Source organism: Spermophilus citellus (genome assembly GCF_964194105.1).
Source record: "Spermophilus citellus genome assembly, chromosome: 6".
In the NCBI taxonomy this organism is placed as follows: Eukaryota; Metazoa; Chordata; class Mammalia; order Rodentia; family Sciuridae; genus Spermophilus; species Spermophilus citellus.
This window is the reverse complement of record NC_138187.1, coordinates 134,951,644-134,973,409: the sequence shown is the minus strand read 5'-3', so window position 1 is coordinate 134,973,409 and position 21,766 is coordinate 134,951,644. Positions and strand designations below refer to the sequence as shown.

Sequence of the window (21,766 nt, the reverse complement as noted above, 5' to 3'; positions counted from 1 at the left end):
CTCTCCAATGGAGGTGAACCAGTCTGGAAACACTGGGAAGTCAGCACACACAGGGCTCAGAGGGCCTGGTGCTGTCCTTGTTCTAGAGAAGGCCTGGGATTTTCCCAGGCATGCAAAGGGCGTTGGGAAGAGGTTTGCATCTATTCTCACCTCCAGGTGGTTCTGAGAAAAACTAGAGCAGTCAATTGGGAGTAATTATTCTGTTGAATTAAAAAAAAAAAAAAAAAAGATAATTTTTACACTAAAGCCTTAAAGGGTCTGGAAGGCCCCGGACTAACTTGCTTAGATTGGTTGGTCCTGGTTCTCCAGTGGGCACTTTCCAAGCCCACGTGGGCCATGGCATTGGGAAATGGAGGAACGGATTTGGGAAGGTTGGGATACAGACAGGCTTGGCACTGTGGGTGGCAGTTGTCAACTCCCAAGTCACCAAGCTAGGACCATGGAGCGGCAAACCTACTACCTTCCTAGGAGAAGAAGAGAGACTAGGAAAACATCCTCCCTCCCACTGCAGCCAAAATCTTCCCCCTTGTACCCTGCAGATGTTTCTTGTTAGAAAACAAAGCCTCCAGGAAGGAATTCGTTTTTAAGGTATCATTCATCATTTACACCTGAGAGTGAATGCGTTTATCAAATCTTTCCTGAGAACAGATTTTTTTTTTTTTCTGAGAGAGGGCAGGACAAAAAGTTGCACAAAAAGCCACTGAGCTTCTAGCCAGGCAGCATGCCAGGGAAGGGAGGGGAGAACAGGCAGGGGTGGGGCACATGGACGGTACATGCCATCTCCTTCACAGTCTGGCCTGATCTCAGCAGGATGGGAGAGGCCCGGGGACTAGGGTGGGTAGGTCCGGGCCTCAGTGTGGGAGCACCATAGGCACATGGTGGCACTCGCTGGGACCATATGAGGCAGGTGGCCCTGGAGTTCTTGCGACAGCCCTCTCCTGCCCTTGGAAGTGAGCAGGGGGTAGAGGACTGCTCTGGGTAGGACGGTGAGGCTCCACAGCGTCAACGTGCATCTGTGTTGTGACCTAGGCTGCTGCTGGGTCCCAGGATCTGCTGTGCCCACAGCAGAACAAGAAGGTGCCAGGGCAGCTGTGCTGAGAAGGAGCTGTTGCTGATATTTCTGGCCCCCAAGAGTCCTGGCCAGACAGGACCAGAGCAGGAAGGGAGTGGAGGCAGTGAGAGACAGGGACACCGCTGCAGGAGGCAGGGGCCTGCCATGAGCGAGGGCCCCACGCAGACTCGCAGGCCTGTCTTGGTAGGGCTTGTCACACCTGGGAGGCAAAGATCAATTAGAACAAGGGAAGGGGATTTCCAGACAGGAAGGTATCCCTTTGCCCTAGCCCCACACCCACACGAGTCAGAGACCTTAAGTTGGCCTGTTGAAGAGGGTGTGGCTTTGCAGAGCTGTTTCAGCAAAGCCAGAGGAGGGCTCTACCAAGATGCTGGTAGTGGGTCAAGCCAGCCCAAGCTTGCAGGCCAGGGAACATTCTAGGCAGCTGGACTATGCGATTGCAGGTCAATGAGCATGGATACGTAAGTGAGAAAGTAGGGCCCCCCCATCATGAGCCCATAGCCCTCTGCCCCAGGGCCGGCCCCTCCTCCATTCACCTCAACATCCAGGGAGGAATCAGATTTCTTTCCCCACTGAGTCCTCTTGGTGGCCGCCAGCTCCTTCCGTACATTCTGATTGGGGCATCAGAGTGGAGACCAGGAACTAAGGTGAGGCTTAAGGAGGGGGCTGGGGTCCCCAAGGCCCAATCCCCTGCTTAGGATACCTCACTCCTGAAAGCAAAAAGGACCCCAGGCCACCTCCTGTCTCTGCTGCCTTCTGACCCCCAGGCCCATCCATAGCCCTCCCCCACCCACACCCCGCCCCATCTCCACTCCTGAAACCGCCCCTTGCTCTCAGGCTATCCCTCCTCTGACCCATGTCACTCCACCATGAGACATCAAGGAGGGACAGGATACCTGGGGGTTCTGATCTCCAGACTCCTGAGTCTTGCTGATCCACAAGTTGAGCTTGGATGTCACAACCCCTGGCAATCTCAAGTTGTCCTAAAAAGAAAGGCTCTAGCTTAGAGCTTGGGACCATTGGCAACTTCAGGGCATTTTCAGAGGCCCTGGACTAAGGACATGACTCTACCTTAGTCCCACATCCATCTGTGCTTGCCATGTGTACTGGGGATAGCACCCCCTGTAGGGATTCGTGTGCCCAGTTGAGGTGACTTGGCTTGAGGACATCAATGGTAGGTCAAGGTTCTTCCAACATTAACACATGAAAATACTGTTTTCTGGCACTGCTAAGGCCTACATTTGGGCTTTGGAGACCTCAGGGCATCTGAGCCTGGAGACCCCCCAACAAGACTTCATCCCTCACCTTCCGGCTGGAGGCTGCTTCTGCGTGACTCTGGCCAATCAGTTCCTTCTCAAAGAGGTGGCGCTTGCTGGCCACACCCACAGGAGCCACAAAGAACTCAGTGCGGGTGGAGCCTTGAGACCTGACCGATGCTGACCTCTGGAAACAGAGACACAAGCCACTGAGCTGTGCCTGTGAGGTGCCTGACCACCTGGGCAGGAACCCTTGGCCCTGGGGAAGAGCCCCGCCACACCTGTATGGCTGTGTGGTATCTCTCCAGCTTCTCCCCCAGCTTGACTGAGGTGGCTGGCAGCCTCACGCTGGCACTGCAGGAGGAAGATAGGGTAAGACAAACCAAGGTGGGTGAGACACCCACCTTGGGGAGGCCCTGGCCCCGGGTCCTGAGGAGTGGCCCCCTCACATCCTGCCATTTTGGCAAAGAGAACAAGGAATAGTCTGTAATGACTTGGTTAAGGGAAGACTTCTGATTCCAGGGAGTTTCCTCCCCTCTTGAAAAAGAGCCCATTCAGTGGGACATCCCAGAACAGAAATATCTCACTCCTTCCCTCTTCCCTTCTCCTCCCACATCATCTCCTGAACTTCCCCTTCCTGCCTTCCCTAAACCTGTGGCCACCTTCCCCTCTCCCTGCTTGCCCCACTGAGCTCTCCTCTCCACTGCCACCAGATTGCTCCTACTTTGAACAGATTTTGTCCCTTCCAGCCTCTGCCCCCTGGGGCCACAGGACAAGGACCAAATTCCCTGGCACAGCCCTGGAAGTGACCTGTCCCTACCTCCCCCCTCCCTGCCATATAGCTGGTGCCAGCCAACTAGAATCCTGTGTCTACACCGTGCCTTTCACCTGCTGTCCCCTCAATTCAACATGCCACACCTCCAGTGTTCCATCTGGGAATCTCCCACTAGTTCAAGTCCCACACTGAATGTCCCACTGCTCTGTGACACCTTTCTAGATCCCACAGGCTGAGCTGCTGCTGCAGCCACCAAGCTCTGAGCCTGTTACACCTTCCTATCCTGTACCTCCCTGCTGAGGTGACTCTGTATTTGATGGTCTCATGTGAGTTGCCTGAGGGCCGCCACTGTCTTTTTTTTTTTGGGGGGGGGGCGGTTTACTGGGGATTGAACCCAGGGGCACTCAACCACTGAACCATGTACCCAGCCCTTTTTTAAAAAATATTTTATTTAGAAATAGGGTCTTACTGAGCTGCTTAAGGCCTCACTACATTGCTGAGGCTGGCTCAGCCTCCCAGGCTGCTGGGTTTACAGGCATGTGCCACCTCGCCCTGATAGCTGCTGTATCTTATTTTTGTTCTCCTCATCCAACCCCCACACCCCATGGCCTGGCCTAGCAGAGGCAGCCTCAGAAAGATTAGAGGGCAGAAGAATATAGCAGAGTGGGTCAAATTTCCAGCATGGGCAGAACCGCTTTTCAGATCCATTTTCAGAATTTTTCCAAAATATAGTCATCCATGCACAGAGCATGGGGTCCTCATTAAACACACAGAGTCCCAGGCCTCCACCCCAGGCCTGCCAATATAGAGTCTCCCTCCTGAAAAGCCCACCTCCTCTTCCCACCTCAACCCTGAGACTCAAGCCCCCCTCCCCTTCAGAGCTCCTCCCCCCAGCAGCTCTCCCAGATGCCCCCTCCCTTTCCATCTCACATGGCCTCAGTCCCTCCTGTTAATCCCTCCCTCTGACAGATCCAGAGCTCTGGCAAGATCTGCACGTTCCCTTTGTACAGCCTGGCACAGGAGGGCAGGGGCTCAGGAAATATTCCAGACAGCAGAAAGTTGAAGCCTCCAGGCTTCCCACCTGCGGGTTAAGGCTTTTTCTGAGCTGTCTTTCTTAGGGCTCATCTGAAATGAGAAGAAGAGGCAGTAAGCAGGAGTCCCAGGGAAGTCAGTGCCCCGCCCCCCAAGACAGAGCCCAGCTCTTGGTCACTTCTTTCTCCCCGACCCCCTACCACCAAAGAAACATGACCACACCTTCATGAAGGCCCTCTTCTAATCTGGGAAGCACCTGCCTCCGCCCACTAGTCTGGGCCCAAAGCCATTCCTCGTCTTCTCGAGCCCTGCTCACGGGTTACCTACCACCCCACTGCTGCCCCACTGACCAAGAGCCCTGTGGGCACCCATCAACCTCAGGCCTCCAGCCTCCTCCCCAGGCCCTGGAATGCATTAGGGCACAAAGCACAGTCAACAGTGAATGAGTGGATGACCCAGTGAACACAAGAACTAAGAATAAATACTGGGTCACAGCCAAATGAGACTTCCCACTCCATGTGATTTGCACTGTTGGGGTGGGAGCAGATCAGAGAGAGCGCTGTGGGAACCCTGCTGCTCTGCCCGGCTCTCCCTCCTGGGTGGGGACCAGGCTTGACATAGGCAGGTGTGGGGCCAGCAGCCCGGCCTGGTCCTGGCATCTGCCACCTTCCTGCAGCTCTGGTCTTCCCCCACTAGGTGGGGCTGCTCATGCTTATTTATACCCAGTCATTAACTTTTTTCTTTAATAGGAACTTGTACATGTTTTTGGCCGGCCATGGGGACTCCAAAGCCCCTCTCCATCCAGTGGGTCTTCATGCTATCAAACCTAAGCCTCCTTTGCTATAATGGGTAGTTTCCTTGGCTTGCCCTCCAGAAGATTAGCGACAAGAATGTCCTGGGCTCTCACCCGAAAGGAGATGGTCCTGGGGCTGGAGCGTTTAAGGGAGCTGCTGTAGGTGATCTGAGTGGGGGAAAATGTGTCGTCTTCTTCTTCCTCCTTGCTGGGGATTTTTACCTGGGTGGAGCACAGAGTGACAAGAAGTTGAGATCTCACCGTCCTCCGCAGAGATCTAGGGCCCTACTGGCCGGGGCAGCCCCTAAACCCAGGCTCATCCCAGGAGCTGCAGGAGAAAGGGGGCGGGGGAGACAGTCCTGGGCCTAACCCTCCTGCCTTTGCTGGAGGCAGCCAGGCTCCCCAGCAGGGCTTTCTAGGAGATCTTCTGGAAGGATCTGAGACTTCCTAAGGACCTGCTAGGGTCCTGGAGTCCAGGTCCTAGATGAGGATGTGGTATGGGGTCCCAGATGCTCCCTGCCCCACAGCTCCCTGATGCTTCCTGCCCCTCCCTTTCAGTGGCTAGGAACAGCAGGGAGACTCAGCCTGAAGGTGGGAGGACAGGAAGCAGCAAGGGAACCAGAGGCCACTGGTAAGACTGGCAGGGAGGCCAGTCAGGGAGGAGGGACAGGAGTACTGCCAACCTGGAGAGAGATGGGCTTGAGGCGGGAAGCCACCTTGGGAGGGTCTGGTGAGGAAGATGGGGTCTCCTCAGGGAGGGCTTTTTCTCTCTGCTCCTTGGTGGTGGCCTGGCTTTTCCCCGAGGCCTGGGGTAGCTCTGAGGCCACTGCCCTCTTTGGGGCCGGCTTCGTCTCTGAGACCGGTGACTTTTCAAAGATGGATGCTTTCTCCGACACCAATCTCCTCTCTGGCGTCTTCTCAGAGACACTTGCTTTTTCTAGAATCGACTTTTTCTCCAAGATGGATCTTTTCTCTGATGCTGCTGTTTTCTCAGACACAGATGTTTTCTCAGGGGCCGGAGACGTATCGGAGACACCTGTGTTTTCTGGAACAGGCTTCTTCTCTGAGCTGCCTCTCTTCCTGGGCACTGCTGTCTTCTCAGCTGGAGATGTCTTCTCTGGGGCTGACCCCTTCTGCGAGACACAGGTTTCCTTGCCAGGCGCTGCCGTCTTCTCTGACACAGGGGATTTCTCAGCGATTGAGGTCTTCTCTGGAGCCAGGGCCTCCTCTGGAAGCCCCTTCTTCCCTGCTGCTTGCTCCTCCTCTCGGGCCCAGGGTCCCCGCTGCTCCCGGCTCAGTCTTCTGCGGGGTGGGGGTTCTGGTTCCTTCTTGGGCACTAAGGGCTGCTTCATGGCCTGCCCAGGTCCCAGGCTGTCCCTTCCCTCCTCAGCCTTTAGCCTCTCCTGGATGGGGGTCTGTGCAGCCTCCACTGCCTGCCGCCTCTGCCTCCGCTCCTGCCGAGTCCTGAGAATTGTTTGGATTTCCTCAACTTCATCTTTGGAGGCTGGGGGTGGTGGCTTGGGCACCTCGGCTTCATCTTGGGGTAGTGGCTTGGGCACCTCGGCTTCCTCCACGCTGGGCAGCCTGAGCCAGAAGATGGAGATGGAGGGCAAAATAGAATGAGAAGACATCAGAGGTGAGAAAATCAACAAACACTGACCATGCAACAGTTTTATATGTGCCAGGGTGTGCTGGGAGTTGTGGGGGTCAACAAGAGTAAATGGGGTCCCTGCCCCATAGAGCTTAGATCAAGGTCAGAGGTATTCAAAGGTCACACAGCTAACTGGAGAGAGAACTGGAATAAGAACTCAAGGCTTCTAAGTCACCATCCCATACTCCTGTCAGTCATGTGGGTGCAGCTGGGATTAGGTGGCAGTCATAGGTTTGGCTTAGCCCAAGACACAGATCCTGGTTCCCTCCTCTGAGGGGCAAAGGAACAAGAGCAACCTGAGAAGATTGCCCCAAACCTAGAGCACTTGGTCTCCAGCTAAAGGAGATTCTTTTCCTTCCACCACCCTGCTCTCCATTAATTTCAAGCCAGTCACCTCACTGATTCTCAGTTTTCAAATCTGCAAACTGAGCTTGTCAGGAGGCATGATGAGCCTCCCACCCTGAGAACACAGTCCTGGTGCTGAGGTGGCATTCAGTAAGTTCTGGTCCCTTCTCTCCCTCCCCACTCCTCCCCTCAGAAGTGACTTGTGGGGGGTCAAGGCTGGAGGGAGGCAGCCTGCTGAATGGACAGAGTCAAGCCATGGAAATTTACAAATCCAAGTGGAAATTCTGGCTGTATTACTCTTTAGGTATATGATCTTAGCATGGCACCTAAATGCCCTCCCACTCGTTTCTTCCTGTAAAACTGGGTAATAATCTGTCTCTCGGGGATAGTATAGGATTTAATGAGCTATGTCCATAAGATGCCCAGCCACGTATGGGCCCAAGGATGGTCCCAACAAACAGCAGCCCTGGTAGTTCTAATGGAGATGGAATCCAGCAGAGCTGAGGAGGGGCCTGGAGAGCGTGAGAGGAACTTGAAATTTGTCCTTGTACCCTTCAGCCTCATTCTCTGGGTCTCAAGCCCGGGGCAGGCCAAATGCATTGCACAGAATATGCCTGGGGCAGCTAAGTCCATCCCTGTCACCCAGAATGAGGAAATGAGGCCCAGCCCCCACCCGAGTACCTCTCAATGGCTGGATGGTCCCCATTCTGGGTGAGTTTGGGAGCCTCATCATCTGTGACGGAACTCATGTTGCGATGCCGGCGCCTGCGTTCACGTTCCTGCTCCTCCTCATCTTCTAGAGTCCGCTGCCGGGCCAGGCTGGGGGAAGGAAGTGGGGATCAGCACATCCTTGGGGACACCCCAGCACCCTTCCCAAGACAGACTCCCAAGGGCTGAGAGAAGAGAGAACACCCTCTAGGCCTACAAGCATGGCAGTGTGGACAGTCTGAACAGAGCCATGCTGGACTTCAGAAACCCAGGATGAACGACAATATGTAAAATCTCTCATTCAGATTTGTGTAGGGGCCAGGCACAGTGGCTCACACCTGTAATACCAGCAACCTGGGAAGCTAAGGCAGGAGGGTCACAAGATTTGTGTAGCCGAGCATGGTAGCACACGCCTAAAGTCACAGGCACTTGAAAAGCTGAGGCAGGAGGATCATGGGAGCCCAAGAGTTCTAGGCCAGCCTGGGTAACACAGCAAAACGGCTAGATTTGCTAAATTGGCCTCAAATTTGCAATCCTCCTGCCTCAGCCTCCCAAGTAGCTGAAATTACAGGCTTGTACCACTGTGTCTGGCTCCGGGATTATAGGATGTTTAGCAGCAGCAACAACATTTCCCAGTTGTGACAACCAAGTTTCCCAACATTACCAAATACTATTAATATACCAATATTACCAAATAACCTGTAGGGGTCAAAATCACCCCATGAGAATCACTGTGCTGAAATTTTCTCAGGACCCCAGAATGGAAATGTGGGGCCTTCCCTCTCTAAGGTGACTAGGAATGTGGAAAGGTGAACATAGTGCTGCCCAAAGAAAGCAAATGAACTTGACAAGTCCCTTTCTCTTTTCAGTCTGAGAATTCTTAGATAATATCCCTTAATGGACAATAAACAGGGGAACTTCCTCAGAGTTATCCAATTCCTCATAAAATTTCTTAGCCTTTAACGATGTGGGGCAGGGATAGACTCACACACAAGACCAGTTACACCTGGAAAAGATTCTAATATGCCTTCATTTCCCAGGAGCACTTTGAACCTCTCCCATCTTTTAGAACTTCCCTTTGCCTGAAGAAGTAAGGGGACCTTGTACACCCCAATGTGTTTCCTGCACCAAGTTACCCTTCACTCATGGGACAAACAGGCACTCTCACAACCAGACCCCACTAATCCATCCAGCCGCTCTTCATTCACACACCTCTCCATCCAGCTACCTGCCAATTCAAATGCCCCTCTAACTAGTCACTTACCCTGCCCATTTCTGTCATCTTATCCACTGGCCTACCACCCACCTACCCACCTCTCCTCCAGTCCATCTTTCCTTCCATCCACCTGTCCTTCTAATTCAACCAAATACATACTTGCTAAGCAACTGCAAGAGGCCAGCACCATGTCAGGAACCATGGGTATCAGAACAACATGGCAGGACCTCCACCCTGGAGAAACCTATAAACCAGTGATCTAGAAGCATATCCACCAAGAATTCTTCCAACCAAAGTACAGAAACGGTTCTGCAGAGTAAATGACAACCGCAGATCAATATTATCAGAAAAGGTTCACAGAAGGGATGGAACCTACACAGGATCTCAATGGATGATTTCCATAGGGCTCTTGGACTGAGGGGAAATGGCAATCCAGACAGAAGCAGGGCATCAAGCAAGCTAAGAAATTCGAAGGAATGGGGTCTGTTGGGACAGGATGCTGTGTTTCACCCAGAGAGGCAAGAGGATTTAAATAGGGGAGCACGGGGCTGTAAAGATTAGATGGGCAGAGCATTCTATGGCACTTCTTGTGATACCCATAGTGCTCTTTGGAGCTCAGGTCAGAAGTTTCTAGAGCTTTCCCTGAGCTACAGCAATGAATAGAAAGCCTCCTCTTGCTGTTTCCAGGTGCCAAACTCTCAGGTCTCTTTAGCTCTCCTGGTCACTCTGCCCCTGAAGTGTATCATCATGAAATCAAGCCTTGACTCAAGAGGACTGGCTTCTGAAGGAAAAAAAACAAACATCACATGAACCCACAAATTTCATACACTGAATTGCATCTAAGACGCACCTGCAGGCCTCCCGGAGAAGAGATTCCTCGGGAGTCTTTATCAGGGAGGGTCAGGACCTGGTTTCTAGATCTCCTGCCCTGGGGCAAGTGGATTCCTTTCCTTTTCTTCAGTTTTCACTCTTAAAATGATAAGGATGAGCCACATAAACAGCTCTAATTTTCTTCTAGGTCCAGCCTCGAATTTATAGAGCCCACATTTGCTCAACAAATATTTTTTGAGCACCATTGTCACAGGCATGACTCCAGGGGCGGGACAGAGTGGGGAATGAGACCGACAGTCTCCTTCCCCTCACAGAGCATGCGGAGGAAGAGACAGACTGCCAACAAGGAAACAGGACTCTGAACAAAGTGATGTGGGCCAGGTGTCATGAGGACCATGGGACGAGGTAAGTGACAGGAGAGAAGGTGCTTGGGTGGAAGGCCTCTCTGAGGGACCTGGTTCCCGAGCAGCCAGGGAGCCCATCTGGTGGCAATGTTCCAGAAAGGGAGCACAGCACACAGAGAGTCCTAGTATGAGCAGAGAGGGGTTTGGGGGACAAGGGTAAGCCAGGGCCAGACAGCAGCCCCTAGTGAAACTGGATAGCAAGCAAGGGCAGAGCACAGGGCCATGGAGACCCTCTAGTATCCAGGATGGTGACAGGCACCCAACAGGTGCCAACAAATGTGAGAGAACAAGTGTAAACATCAGCTCCCCCAGGAATTGCCAAACCTCTGCCACCATCTGCAAGAGCACAAAGGTGGGGAGCAAATCCTGAGCCCCTTAAAGGCAATCTGTCCATCTCTCTGGGCAGGGAGGGGAATGTCTACCAGCAAATCACCCCACAGGAAAGGAGCTGCCTTAGGAGAGAATCTTCTAGTTTCTCCCAATTCTGCTACCAGGGCAGCTCTTTGGAGGAAGTATCTCAGTGCCCCCCTCATCAGTCTCCCCTCTACTCCATTTTGGTGCACATGCAGAGGAGCTCCCCCATCAAAGTTTCCAATATGGAAACAGGAACCCAATAGATGCCAACAAATATAAAGGAACAAGTGTAAACATCCATTTTCAGGACTATGTCCTTAATCACGGCCTTAAACAAGATTCCCCTGGGCCTTCACATGAGCCCTGCGGGTGCTACATATTTGTGGGTTGATACTTCATTCATTCACTTTCTTATGAGCTGGCTTCTGCTGGCTTTCATCTGAAGTCACGTCTCCGTCTCTTCTTCTCTGGATGCACCCCTGCCCATCCAAGTTTGGAAACAGCTCTTGCCCTCCAAAGAGGGATCCACATACTAAGGAAAGTGACCCACAAAGTCAGAAGTTCCTCACTCCTGACCACACCCAGAGCAGGACTGGGCTAGAGCCTCTGGGATTCTTTGATCCTGAGCAACCCAGTTCCCACACACAGGTTCTCAGCCCTCAGGGAAGCAGTGTATTTGTTTATCCTTCTACGGGGCCCTATATGGTATGTGATCAGTCTGAGCCTGGTCTCTTCAGAAGTGACTCACTCCCTAGGCTGGTCCAGGCCTGGGCTATAGGGGATGGGGGCCAGTTGTCCTTGAGTGTTTCCAAGCTGTAAACCAAGACCCTACAACTCGCCCACAGTGATATGGCCACCCGGGCTGCTCAGGAATCTTGGGGCTTCCTTAACCCCAGTACCTAGCAAAATAAGAGTCCCTTCAGCACCACCCCACCCTGAGGGAGGAATGTTATCACCAATAAGCAAAGATTATTGGCCTCTAAAGATGAGGAAATGAACAGAAATTGAAAGGACTCAAGGCAAAGGTCAGTCCCCAGGTGGTATAGCTGCTAAGAGCCCAATAATAAATAGAGTTGAGGGCCTAGAACAGTGCTTCATGTTTGTTGAATGTAGTGACAAATAAATTGATAAATAAAAGAATAAAGGGAGAAGTGATAGCACGAATAACAAGTGCTTCCCAAAACACCAGGGACTAACTATTTTAGGATTACTTCAGTGTACAAATACTACAAATACCAGTGATGTTATCCTTTACATCCCTGTAAGGTGAAGGTCATCACCCCCATTTTGCATAGGAGGAAATGGAGGCATTTTCTGTAGAAAATGCAACTAAAGAAAAGAAGGAACTAAGACTCCACCTAAGTCAGCCTCCCAAGACCTCATGTGGTTTACCATGATACCAACTAGCAGAAAAGGTTGTCCTGGGAGGACTTGCAGGGGGGGGAGGCGGGTGGGAGAACTACTTAGCAGCCCACCCACAGCAGAACATTAAGGGAAAGGAGCCAGAGAGCCCTGGAGGTTCAGGATTCTCCATCCCAGGACAGGGTGCAACCTGGGAGGGCAGAGGTTGGGGAAAACCCAGTGACCTTTAAGCCCCAGAACCAGGCCCTGGGTGGAATCTGCAGGCTCCAAGAGCAGGGTAGTGCCAGTCACTCTCACCAGCTAGTGCCACAGCCCTGGACACCTGGCCCACCACTCCCTTCCTCTCCACAAACCTTTCCTCCACCTCCCAACCTTCATTTGGGATCAGACACCCCTCTATGTGCCTCATAGGGGCCACTAATCCTTCCCCACCCCCGATTTCACCAACTCCATCCTTTGGGTATGGGACTTCTCATTCTCTTTTATATAATTCTAAAGTCCTTCCTCCCTGATAAGCTCACGGAGACCACTCTCCTATCTAATTTCCATCTGTTCTGCATCAAGAGCACCAGTGGTTGTTAAGTGTTAAGAATAGCAGCAGAACCCATTTTCCCAAATTGAATCCCATGCAGAAGCCCATTCTTTAGGCAGGGCTTTAACTTTATTCTAAGGAGCCCTGGGGGCTCTCTAGCTAGAATAAAGTTCTAGTAACTTTATTCTAGTTAAAGTAGAGAGAGGATGTGAAGGCATCCCAGAAGCATTTTGTTGACCCTGGGGCTCAGAAGCAGGGGCTCGGCTGGGGATATAGCTCAGCTGGTAGAGTGCCTGCCTCACATGCACAAGGCCCTGGGTTCAAGTCCCAGCACCATAAAAAATAAAAGCAGGAGCTGGGGAAGGGAAAAACAGAGGAAGAAACCCAGGCCTGGCCATGACCTTGGGCCAATCTTTACCCCAGAGTGGGCAGGCATCAAACTCCCCTTCCACATACTGAGGGGTCACTGTGAGTGGTCCAAGGTCCCTTTTAGCCCAGATGATCTAGGGAGAGGTGCCAGGAGGACTCAGGAAAGCACTTGGAGGTGGGAGGGCTGCTTAAGGCCCCGGCAAGGAAATGATTAACCTGTGGCTGCTTAGTCCCAGGCACTCCCAGATCCACTCCTCACCCCCTGCAGACAGGCCTGGCCTAGCCCCACGGTCACCAGGTCAGCTCAGGGAGGAAAGGACAAGGCGGCTGACCAGGGCAGCTAGCCAGACAGCTCACAATCCCAGGGCTGGAGCGCCTGAATTTCTATGTACCATTAGACAGGCCGCAGGCTGGCCCTCAGCTCCTCACCCTTACTAGGGTCCCTCACTAGGACCACACTCACCACACCCTGCCTAACCTGGGAGGCTCGGTTGACTCACAGCCCTTTCCTGCTGGCCCGCTGAGGCTTGTTGTTCAGTCGAGGAGCAGAGCGAGAGCAAGTCTCTGCTCCAGGTGCCTCATCAGGGTGATGGTTGGCAACAGCTGTGTCTACCCACAGGGCTCTGTGAGGGCTGGAGCCAGGCAGGGAGGGTAGCCCAGACCTTCCGTGGACATCCACTTGGCCTAGACATCCCCTGGGAACTTGGCCCCACCCCTGCCCACCGTAGTCCATGTCCATCTGAGCAGTGGAAAAGCTAAGACCAGACCTTACTCCCGCTTTAAAAGTTTTGCTGCCCCAACTGCACCACCCTCACATACAGACACGTCCACCCTGCCCATAACCAGGTGTGCTCTCAGACACGGAATCACATACAGCCCACCAGAGGATGAGCTTCTGAGGACATAGTGTCTGTTGTGTATTTTTAACCCAATACGGAGTACTGAGGTCTACAATGAACATTTAGACTGAACATACTTGGATCTGCAAACTCTGAACTCGGTAATACAAAAACCCACTGCCCACACACACATCTCATCACTACACAGGCCATAAACATACTCGCCCACACATATGGCCACACACACACACACTTCTAAGCATGCATTCATAGGTACAGATAATGCCACGCCTAGAAGCCAAGACACTCCCACATCAACCCCTGAACACTGACCCACATGCAGAGTCCAAGGCCTTGACCCCCAGCCCCACCCTCAGCAAACCTTCCCTGGGGTGTGTCCAACCTCTTTAGCAGCCTGGGTTCTTTTCCAGAGCACTGGGTCCCCTCCATTCTTGGGGCTTACCTTTTCCCCTCTTTAGACCCCATAGGCTTCTCTGCACTGGGGTTACTGGGCAACTGTCCTCCAAGCAGTGTGGGATTCGGAGAGTCTGGGGAACACTCCCTTCCCCCTCCCTCTAGCCCAGGAGAATGAGCTGCTATGGGGAAGCTCAGTATGAAATGCTGGAAAAGCTCTGAAGCCCTTCAGGGAGGGTGAGAGGGCAAGAAGGAGATCCTAAAGTGCTGGAAAATTCCTGCAAGATGCCTCGATAAGGAAGGCCTGTGGTACCCAAACTGCTGGAGGGTGCTTGGCTGCACCTGCAGAGATGGCCCTAAACTCATGATAGGTCTGAAGATCTAAAGACTCACCTGTGAGGACCCGAGAGGCCAATTTCTACCTGCTAAAAATCAAACCAACGGAACAAGGTTCCAGCTATTGGAACATGTGCTATTGCATGAACCTCAGTTTTTGTTAAGAACAAAGAATGAGTGTATGTTTGGGGAGACAGGGTGCCCAGTGTAAAGATGAGGAGATAAAGATGCTCGTTCCAGCACTTCTGGAGAGGGGAGAAAGGCAGCTCCAAGAGAAATCACTAACCACAACGAGAGGGCTGCCTCCTGGATACCTGCCTTTCCTAGGCTTCTCAATCCTGACAGGAAGTTCAGCAGGGTGGGGTAAGATACTCAATCCCCAGACTCTTTGGGAGATGAGTTCTCAAATAAAGATGGGTCAGCAACGATCTTGAAGTCCCCAGCCAAGCTGCCACTCCAATGCCATACTCACAATCTGAGCCTCCCTTGATGGAGAAGGGGGGTGGTCTGTCTCTTGTCCTATTCATAGTTCCCCTTTCTGCTAAAGTAAGGTCACTCCTATTCCCTCTCCCAAGAGGGGCTGACAGACACTAGGCAGGAGCCTGACACTACAGCTCTGCACGGGAGCCAGGCGCAGTGAGGGAGGCTGACTGCTTCCCAATTTCCCCAAATGTTCTTTTTACCCCACGCAGGGGGAAGGTCACACCCTGGAGCTGTCCAGGCTGAGGATCAACCTTCCTTCGCCAAGTACTCCGTTTGGGGTCCCAGCCTCAAAGGGAGGACAGGAAGATGGAGAGGAGCGAGAATACCACCCTGTCTGTGAAGGATCGTGAGTTTGGCCCCAATTCTGTCCCTCCCGAGGAGCTGCAAGACCGGGGACCAGTCTCAGTGCCAGGATCCCAGGGCAGGGAGAAGACCGACAACCAGGGGCAGGAGATCCGAAGGTGTGCGGCTGGCCACAGCCAGGCATGGCCTGGCTCCCCTCCTACCTGCAGAAGTGCTCACCTGGACAGCGCGGACCAGTCCTTTCTGGTGACAGACATGCTGCTGGAGCCCCGGCGGCCGCCGCGTGCGTGGTGCTGGGTGCTGGGTGCTGGGTGCTGGGCGCCCGTCGCCGCGTCTCACCTGCGCGCCCCTCCCCCGGCCCAGGTAGGATCACATGGCCGCTTATCTCACCCGCGCTCGCGCCCCGCGCCGCTGCGCTCCAATTTGCCGACCCGGGAGCGGCCTCTGGGGTGTGGGCGGCCCAGACAAAGCCGCATTGATCTCCGACCGGCTGGTCTGGCCGCGCGGGGCGAGCGCCGGGTGGACTGTCCGATCGGCCGCGGGCTCACCGACGGCGCCCGGTGGAGCGCTGGGCTGCTCCGCTGCCCCGGGCGAGGGCGGGCGACTTCCTGCTCAGAACCAGTCAGACCAGCTTGGCGCTGGGCCGCCTCTTCTCGCAGTGTCGCGGCCCCGAGTACCAGGGAGTGGGGCGGAGGGGCGGGGATCCGAAGATCGGGGTCAGGCTGAGCTCTCTGCCTGGAAATCGACTTAGCCCCGAGAAATCCAGGGGCAGGAAGCGGAAAAGGGGAGCAGGTTACAGTAATCTGGCACCGCCTGCCCAACAGACCCCCTCTCCCCCCCCCCCAGACAGGTTAGGTTTGGCTTCCTCTGGCTGCATACAAAACACGTGCATAGGAAAACGACCCCTCCCTAGGTGACACTCTGGACTCAAATCCGCAAGCACATCAGTGCCCACAGCACTGAAAACCCAAATGTGCAAAGGACCATCCTTAGGCTCTGAGATCCAACTGTGGGCGCTGGGGCAGGGTGTGTGACAGGACTGAGGAATCTCAGCTTTGCTCCCTCAGAAGGGAAGAGGAAGCCCAGCTAACGGACTAGAGTTCTGGAGCAATCTGAGGCTGCTCAGCCCTGCACAGGTGTCCATCTGGTCTGTGCAATGCCAGGTGCTTTCTATCCAGGAACCTGCTCTTTAGGTGCTGAGAGGGTCAGGTGCTGAGGAGAGATCAGTTTGCAGGGTTCAGCAGTAGTAGCTGCATAGATCCTGCTCTGAGAGGAAGGAGATGCAGCCCCTGCACAGGGAGGAGAAGATGGTGGGCAGGAACTGCCAGGGTTCTGCTGGCCCTTGCTGCACTGTCTCAGCCTCCAAGTGCTAACTCAGGGGCTGGTGGTCCGTATGCTGCCCTCCAATTCAGACCTCACCATGAAGGGCAAGGAGCTGCCAAGTAACAGGTGCACCTGCCTAAGGTACCTCCTGCCCAAAGGGCCCTTCCTCCTCTTGCATAGGAGATGATGTGAGAGGCTCAGAGAGTGACTTCTGGTCAGGGATCCTGGAGACATGGCTTTGAGTGCTCATTCTGCCATTTATGAGTTTGCCTCAGTTTTCTCCTTTGTGGAGTGGGAATAATGATACCTTGCTTTGCTTCCTTCCAGGTTGTGAGAATCAAATGAGTTCCCTGATGGTGACAGGGGAGTGAGCAGCATAAAGACTGATAAGGCCACAGACGGTTATGAGAACTCTGCTCAAAGACACGACCCTGAGCTGTTTGCTTTCTCCAGGGGGAAGAGGAATTGGCAATAGTCAATATCCTTGGATATGCTGATCCAAGGCTGGGCATGTCCCAGGCAACCTCTGTTTCCCTGGAGACACAGTGAATATTCTCCCCATGATTGGTCAGTGATGTCATTTCAATATAGGAAGAAAAGTATCCTGGTTATTTGAAGTCTGACCCTGCCAGGGATACTTAACAAAGCTAGAGTACAGTCCAGTTTCTAAAAGCCCAAAATCCAATATTATCTCTATGTGAATATAAAAACCTAAAATATGGAAGTTTTAGGGATGAAGTTGGTTTCTGGATTTTTTTTCCTTTATTTATTTATTTATTTATTTCATTTTGGTATGCAGATAACCCAACAAGCAATTATACACATGTAATTGCCTAAAAAATTCCTTGAGGGAGGCACTGTGTATATACCCAGGCACTTCCTGTGTGCCAGGTACAATACATTGTGCAAGGTTAGTATATTAGTTTCCAAGGACTGCTGTAACGAAAGGGGTAGCTTTAAACAACGCTTATTCTCTCATACTTCTAAAGCCTGGACATCTGAGATCATGGTGCTGGCAAAGCCATGCTCTCCCCAAAGCCCTAGGGAGAATCCTTTGTTTCTTAAAGCTTCTGGTGTTTGCTGGCAATTCTTGGGAGTTCCTCGGTATGCAGCTGCATGACTCCAGTTTTCACCTCCGTTGTCACATGGCATTCTCTGTGAGTCTTTGTGTCTGTGTCCAAGTTTCCTTCTTCTTATAAGATTAGGACCAACCCTAATCCAGTCTGACCTCATTTTAACTTGATTATTCCTGCAAATATTCAGTTCCAAATAAGTCACATTCACAAGTAGCAGGAGTTATGGTTCAGGGACAGATAATGAGGACTTGGCTCCTGATCTCAAGACATGCCCCATTCTAGAGGCAAACACACGCGCGCACACACACACACACACACACACACACACACACACACTTTGGGGGAGGTGTATTTTTATAGCCCACAAAAGAAATGAAGGGGGCTTGAGTAAGGGCAGTTAGGAGGAGGGAGGGAGAAGATGTTGGCAAGAGTTTTGAAAGACTGAATTGTCAGGACTGAATCCACTGACCATGACTGGTGGCTCCCTTCCTGGTTTGAGGGACTGGGTGAATACAGATGCCACCAATGAGACAGGGTTTGGGGAAAAGACTTAGGGAGGAGGGTGACTACAGCCCATAGACCACCAAGAGTTTCTCAACCTTAGTATCACTGACATTTCAGCCTGATAATTCTGTGTTGTGGGGAGGTACATGGGAAGATGGTCAGCAGCATGACTGCCCTCTATCCATTTGGATTTAAAGTCCCTGAAGATGCCAGGTGGAGCTGTCCAGTAGAGGACTGGGCATTGCTGTGGAAGCTCAAGAGACAGTTTTACCTTGTGTTTTCTAGAGCACTCAGGGGAAATGTCAGTAGGAAGGAGGAGGGAGTGACTCTTTGGGGGCAGGGAGGTCAGTATCTGCACCCATGTGTAGGCTCCCTGAACCTCTTGTGTGTCAGAGAGGGGAAAAGAGTGTCTTATTTGCCCAGTACTCCCTCGACACTGTGCCTGGCTTGGTAGGCAATCAATAAAAGTTTGGAGAATTGCACTAACTCAATTGGGGAATAACAGGAACACCAGATAGCCTGATAACCTCTGCCAAGGGTGACATTGAGAGACTGAGTCAGGGAGAAACTGAGGTCAGGGTGGTCTAAGAATCCAAGACCATTGGTCCCCTGGGTCTGGAAAACCAGATATGGAGCCTCAGCAATTCTCAGGGCAACCATTGGAGTATAAATGACCGTGTCAGTCTTGTCCACCAGCTGTTGCACTTGTGGTAGACATGTCCATCTGAAGAAAGGCTCATGAATATTCAAGGATTAGTCTACCATTGGTAGTGAAGAAACCTGAAAGCATCTAAATGTCCATGAGCAAGAAAATAAATGAGGAAATAATGGTGTTTTCATCATTTCATGGCAGTGAAAATGAATGAACTGTAGTTATCAACAAGAATGAATTTGACTTTATTTTTAAAGGGGGAAAGCAAAAGGCATGCATTTATGTAAGATTTATAAAAAGATGAAAAACTAGGCAATTCACTGATTGGAGATTCATTAACATATAGAAATGTTATAAAGAAAATCAGATAACCATATAGCAGCTCCCCTGACCCTCAGACCCTCAGATGATACAGTCTAAGCCCCCCAGGGAATGCCTAAAACCACAGATAGCACCAAACCCTATGTACACTATGTGTGTGTGTATGTACAGACATCTATATATACCTATGATAAAGTTTAATTTATAAAGCACAATAAAGAGATCAGCAGTAATTGATAATAAAGGAACTGGCGGTATAGCTCAGTGGTAGAAACAAGTGCTTAGAACATGTTCAAGATCCTGGGTTCAATCCCCCAGGGCTAAAAAACAAAACAAAACCACTAACTATAAAATAGAATGATTACGACAATGCACTGTGATAAAAAAATGTCAGCATCACTCCTCTCCTGGGGCCATTATTAAGTAAAACAAGGGCTACTTGAACTCAAGCACTATGATGTGGCACAATGGATCCTATCACGGCAGTGTGTGACAGGCAGGAAACTTACACAGAATGGACATGCTGAACAGCAGGATGGTTCACGTCCAGGGCAGGATAGAGCAAAACTTCACACCATTTAGAAGAGTGCGCAATTTAAAGTTTATGAGTTGTTCATTTCTGAGACTTTCCATTTAACATTTTTGGACCCATGTTGACATAGGTAGTTGGAACCACAGAAAGCAAAACCATGGATCAGGAGGGTTCCTCTAAACATGAAATTGAGGCCCACATTTACCTTCATAGACAGGCAGGCATCGAGACTGGGGAGGGGCACACAGGGCTTCAAAAGCATTTGCAATATCCTAGTTCTCAAAGTGGGCGGTTGCTATCTGGGTGCTCATCTTATAATTCTTTAAATAACTGCAAACGTTTAAAACGTAAGCACGTGTCACTCACTTCCTCCAGGGAGAGTCCACCAATTCCGCACTTAGCACAGCTGGGTATTCCCGGGTCAGGGGCCAGAGCTTTTCACTATTTCTCAGCCAGGGCTGGGGGAGGGATCACTTCATTTCCCCCTCCCCTGAGGTTCTGAGGGGGGCCCCAGAACTTCCAAGTTCAGGCTTGGAATCCCCCCAAATGTAAGATTCATAGGGCAGCTTCTTTTCCAGAAGGCTAGAGTGGAAATCTGGGGGATCCCCCGCCCTGGACAGCTGACTTGGAGGTCATGGCTTGACATTTCAGTTCTGTTCCCAGTCTACCACCCCCTGCCACCAGCAGCTGCCATGCCTGTGGAACTCTTGAGGGAAGAGGAGAAGAAAAAAATGTGGCATAAGACCCACACCCTGCAAAGATCCAGGACAGGTGTCCCTGGGTTTTAGTGTTTACAACCTATAATATCATTTTGCTTTGTAAATAAATGAGGAAACAAGTCACCACCTCCTATCCTCTCACTCCATAAGTCTATTTTAATTTAAATAATAAAATGGAAGCATGCATGCTTTAGAACAAAGCTGGGCCCTTTGCACAGAAAAATTTAGCTTTATGAAAACCTCATGGCATCTGTGCCCCTCCTTTGCTCATTGTAGGGCAGAGCAACTGAGACTTGGACCACAAAGAGCCAGGTAGGAGGAAGGCTTCCGGGAAGCACTAGTGTCAAGCCACACAGGTGTCTGTCCCCTGACATACCAGCTAGCCAGCTCCTTACACATGCCCACACACACCAGCTCACCCCGTCACTAAGCACGTACAGACAATCACATTCTCCTTCCCAGAGGCTCCAGGTTGGAACGCCTGCCAGGGCACCCAGGGGAGGTCGTTCCTCTCCTGAATCCCAAGGCCTCAGCAGAAGACCAGGCTCCCCAGCCTGGGCCGGCCAGTAAGCATGAGCACTTGTTGTCACTGGAGCCAGACAGAGTGCTGAGTGGGACCAGAGTGGGGGAGCCTGCTCAGGTCCCCAGGCCTTGGTCTCTGCCTGGGAGTCCAAAGCTTGCCCACATCCAGTTTTCTGGGATAGACTGGGAGTAGACTGGGAGTTCTAGGGACCCCGGTCCTAGCCCTGGTTAGATCTATTGACCTTGAGCGAGTCACTTTCCCTCTCCAGGCTCCAGACAACTGCAGGCTTTGTGCCAGTGCCACAGGGATATAAAGACCCACCCTGCTTAGCCTTGGCCTTGGGAGACCCACAGGCCAGCTTACGAGTGTGTTCTGGAAGGAAAGACTCTGCCTACCCACAATGCTGGCAAGCTCTGGGGAACTTTGAGCAAAGAGAGAGTCCTATGGGGTCAAGAGAGGAAGCTGCCATCTGCACTGGTCCCAGCAACCTGTCCCAGGCTTCAGCAGCTTGGTCACCCACCTGGAACAAAACGGCCCCCCTGGCTGCCCAGCCCAGAGCCTAGTGGGGAGTGTGACTCACTTCGTGGGGGGCCATTGTGGCTAATGTTTAACCTGCCTCCCTTCTTCAACAGGGCACTTTAGCCCCAGCAACCCTGAGCACCCGGGCCCTACCCTGAGCGCCCCTGCCATTAAGTGGGCTCCAGACCCACAGCTGGGCTCAGACTCTGGGTTCCATGGGGGTGAAGCACTCTAGAGGAAGGGGGTCAGCCCTGGCCTCCTGACACTCCAGGACAGGTGGGGCAACAGCAGGTGGCATCTTGCCCTGGTCATTCCTACAAGGAGGGAGGAGCACCAGGCCCATCTCCAGCTGTGAAGGGTGCCCACCCAGCTGTCTTTTGTCAGTTCTTAAGAGACATCCACCAAGGCCTCCACTTCCAGATGTGCCCTGCTGTTGAGGGAGAACTCACCTTTGCCCACCTGGGTGTCCCTTCATCTCACTTGAATATTTCCTCCTTGGTGGGGATGTGGGAACTCCCCCAG

The 21,766-nt window shown here is 52.2% G+C and overlaps 1 protein-coding gene across 1 annotated transcript; it reads right to left on the bottom strand.

The window, feature by feature from the left end:
* Nucleotides 1-664: 664 nt before the first annotated feature.
* On the bottom strand, nt 665-15,761 carry LAD1 (ladinin 1). The gene is made up of 10 exons (XM_081299369.1): nt 15,295-15,761; nt 7,606-7,743; nt 5,612-6,512; nt 5,043-5,150; nt 4,185-4,228; nt 2,610-2,682; nt 2,378-2,515; nt 1,969-2,055; nt 1,609-1,683; nt 665-1,271 (listed from the first exon to the last, which is right to left on the bottom strand). The coding sequence occupies exons 1-10, from the start codon at nt 15,330-15,332 to the stop codon at nt 1,266-1,268; spliced, it is 1,608 nt and encodes a 535-aa protein (XP_081155495.1). The 5' UTR covers nt 15,333-15,761; the 3' UTR covers nt 665-1,265.
* Between the last annotated feature and the right edge of the window lie 6,005 nt (nt 15,762-21,766).

Excerpts from the sequence above, each read along its gene's own strand:
- LAD1 (XM_081299369.1), bottom strand. The coding sequence starts at position 15,332 with ATGTCTGTCACCAGAAAGGACTGGTCCGCGCTGTCCAG. Across the intron at positions 6,513-7,605 it reads GACCATCCAGCCATTGAGAG|GCTGCCCAGCGTGGAGGAAG; the intron begins GTACTCGGGTGG and ends CTTCTGGCTCAG. Across the intron at positions 4,229-5,042 it reads CCAGGACCATCTCCTTTCGG|ATGAGCCCTAAGAAAGACAG; the intron begins GTGAGAGCCCAG and ends TTCTCATTTCAG.